The 3,761-nt window shown below is 38.2% G+C and overlaps 1 protein-coding gene across 1 annotated transcript; it reads right to left on the minus strand.

Annotated features, from left to right (window-relative positions):
* Nucleotides 1–328: 328 nt before the first annotated feature.
* On the minus strand, nt 329–3,188 carry LOC110913090. The gene is made up of 2 exons (XM_022157962.2): nt 2,835–3,188; nt 329–559 (listed from the first exon to the last, which is right to left on the minus strand). The coding sequence occupies exon 1, from the start codon at nt 3,105–3,107 to the stop codon at nt 2,844–2,846; it is 264 nt and encodes an 87-aa protein (XP_022013654.1). The 5' UTR covers nt 3,108–3,188; the 3' UTR covers nt 329–559; nt 2,835–2,843.
* Between the last annotated feature and the right edge of the window lie 573 nt (nt 3,189–3,761).

Consider the following 3,761-nt stretch of genomic DNA (forward strand, 5'->3'; position numbering starts at 1 on the left):
CCAAAGTTGTCAAAACCAAACCTTTTAAACCTCCTCTGCATTCCATCTTCTTCTTCGTTTATTTGCAGGTTTTCCGGCACAATTTCCGGCTAACCACAAAGCCATTCCGACTCGATTTCGTCTCCTTCCGGCACAATTTCCAGCTGTCTCCATCTGATTGGCTGGTCAAAACATCTCGCGGCGTGGTTAAAACAACGCTGAAACAATTTTTTTTCAAAAAAACGCTAAAAACGCCCTATGTAATGGGAGCCGGACGTTTTTGGGCATTATTTTTGAATTTTTTTAAAAAAAAAACGCCCCACTACACATGGTCTAGTAACATGAAAAAGAAAGCTTAAAAGTTTTATTTATTTTTCACCAACCAACCAACAAACCAACTTTTTCTCTTTCATCACACCATGGATTTGAAATACATTGCAAAGAAAAATAATAACGGAAAGGTTTAATGATTAGAAATGATGTCCAAACAACATGTGTTTTGTTATTCCTTCCTTAACGCATACAACAATAAAAGGAAATTCATTTATTTAAATATGGCTCTGATGCTCCCTCCCAATACCTGCAAATCACAACAACAAATGTTTAATAACAATTACATGTTTTTTCATCCAGTAAGAAAAGCCAAAATATAACATAACATATTCAGCTCAGCAAAAAAATAAAAAAATAAAAAAAAATCCTAAATACAAGAAGGCAGCATCCACATCATTTTCTCATTGCAAAAAATCCACTCTCCTTCTAACTTGCTCTCCTATACAACTAAAATCAAATATCTAAACAACTTGCAAAGTATCTATTTGAGGCTTTTTTATTCTAAACCAAGTACTTTTCTTATTTTCTCAAAAAAAAATATTACAATCAGCATAAGCAAACCACACTAAAATACAAACTCTACAACGGACAAAATATATGTATATATTGATGAACAAACTGATACCATTTAACATAAACACTGGGAATAAAACAAAATGACAAATTGTGAAGAAAAGGGGGATGGAACTCGCATTTAAGTTGGATTTAATTCATTATGTTCTCTTTCGATTGACATGAAGCACACCTTTACTTCAACTTGAAGTCTTGAATGAGTGCCATGTTGGGATTAGTGAAGGCTTCGGCCTTGGAAGGGCAGCCGGCCCTAATATCAAGGTAACTGGCCCTAGATAAATTCAAGGAAGGTTTTTTGCAAGTTGCCAAAAATACGTTTTCGTGTTCCCAAAGTTTGTAACCCTAATCTATTTAGTATACATACATGTGTAGGGCCTTTGCGGTTTCCTGGGCACCTACTAGTTGCAGCTTGCGGGCGTAGGTCACACCGATTGAACCACATAAATTCTTGTGTTCATTTTCTTTTCTGTTTGAGGTCGTGTGTGCGCTTGGAGCTGTAGGCTCTTTAAGATCCAGGGAAGTTCATAAACTCTATTTGGCCATCGCCACAAGACCAAATTCCGGCAGACTCTTGTGCACCCGTTGTTCAGAGCCACTGAACATGTTTTGCTGTTGTGTTCGTTTGTGATCACTTGACCTCCAACCAAACAGCAGCTAATCGCTTTTGTTTATTGTTGTCAAGCCGAGAAGAAAAGAAGCATGTTAGAAGTTGGTTTCAATCAACAGCAGGTTAATTGGCAAACCATAAACTGCAGGTTTTTGTCTTATTCATTTGTTGGGTTACTTGAGTGGCAAGTAATCTCATTCTCATCCTTATAGCCGTGATACACCTAACAAATGTGATATAAGAGCCCAGACTCGTTTTTTAATCGGTTATCATGGAAGAATATGGCAAAATCAAGATCGACAAGTTTGATGGGCATGATTTCGGGTTCTGGAAGATGCAACCAGCTCTGTATCAGAAAAAGTTGCACCAACCATTGCTGGAAAAAAAAAACGAAATACATAACTGATGCAGATAGGGAGTAATACTCTTTTGACACTAGAGACCATAATATATAAGTGAAAAGGGTATGAAGATGCAAGCAGCGAATGACAAACTTCCAAATCTGAAGAAAGTGGAAGTCTGGTTCTGTGACCCTCATACAAAGGTTATCTTCACAAAGTCCAAGAACAGACATAAAGCAGATTCAAAGGTTCAGAAAAAAAACAGACAAGAAAAGAACGAGTTGTGGTTGAACACGAAACTAATTATTAACTAAAGATGACAATGAGGCATGAGCAATCCTTTTCCCTTAAAAATTCCATATTAGCCACAAAGAACACGTGCACATAGCAGTACGTATTAGTCATACGACTTCTATAGTCATTAGCATCCAACTCACCTTAAGAACAATTCAAGTACCACCAAAGTAAAAAAAAAAACATGTAACTTTTCATAGTTGTCAAAGGCGAAAAGGGTGAGCCTTGGGCCTTTGCTCAAGTCCCTTAAAAAGCGAGGGCTCGACAAAAGCAAGGCGCATAGCATAAACATATCAATTTTTGGGATTTTAGACGTGCTTTCGGCGGGTTCAGACTAGTTTGCCCAGAATTGGCAAAATTTTGCTGGAAGGTCACCGGAGCGCCTACATAACAGTAAAACATTTTCCTTGCTCCTCTCCTGGCCTGAGGGCCTAGAGACGCGCCGGAAGGGCTTTTGACAACGTAGGAACTTTTTTATGTATCTATTTCAGCCTATTGTGCTAAGACCTAGCTTAATAATACATCAGTAACTAGACAACACCAAGAAGCGTTAATCCAAGTCATGATAGTCAGCCAGGTTTCTGATAAACACAAATCGAATTCTGACGTATTCAGTTAGATCCAAGTATAGATAATATAAGGTGTCACGTTCTCCTAAACCAATTTTATGCATTTGAAACGCGATAAACAATTCGAAAGGAAAATACCTGAGCAACTCAATGGCCTTTGGCGTGTTGCTGGTGCTCGAGATGACGACGCTCCTCAGGAAGGGCAACAAGGTAAGAGAAGATCATGCCACCAAAGCAGACGTGATAGAGCGGAACGATGGAGTCGGTCTGAATGTATTTGGCATGGTAATTATCCAATGCTCGCTGGATGAAATTCTTGGCGTTGCTTGTCGTCACCATCGGCTTCACGTGCTTCGGCACGTCTTTCACCTTCATTCCCCTGATCTCGTTGAAAAAGCTCCTCATCGCCATTTTCAGATCTCGATTATTCGCCCAAACCCTAATTGTAGATCGAGGAAACCAACACTTTTTTCGTTGGCTTTTATCGCGTACCGGTAACGGGTCGGGTAATGGTCGATTTGGACTAATTAAAATTCACCGCTTCAAATTGTTTGAAGTGAAATTGTAAAGACAGGTGAATTTTTAGATGTTTGATAGCGTTTGTAAAAAAAAACTAGTGTAATGTGTCGCCCGTGTTGCGGGACGTTAAATCGAATATTTCCTAGTTTAATAATATATACGTCTTTATTTCAGTTACTTATAACACGCTCTAAAAAAGATACATCGAGTTAACCAATTAAAGCAAAACACTACCATAGTTTTGCTTAAAAAATAACTAAAACGATGGCAAGCATGTAATTTAGAGCTGGAGGCAAAACAATAATTTGTCAGGACCAATTAGCGAGTGCTAGGCAGCTGTTTGGCACGGATAAAAACTATATTGAGTCAACCAAGTAAAATAAAACACTACCATAGTTTTGCAAAAAAAAAAAAACGATGCAAAATTGCAATTTTGAACTGCGGTAAAATCGTAATTTTGGAATGGAGGCAAAATCATATTTTGAACTGGGGGCAAAACCATATTTTTATTATGAACTGAAGGCAATGAGCTGGGGGCAAAACCAA

Source organism: Helianthus annuus, chromosome 15 (assembly GCF_002127325.2).
Source record: "Helianthus annuus cultivar XRQ/B chromosome 15, HanXRQr2.0-SUNRISE, whole genome shotgun sequence".
Lineage (NCBI taxonomy): Eukaryota > Viridiplantae > Streptophyta > Magnoliopsida > Asterales > Asteraceae > Helianthus > Helianthus annuus.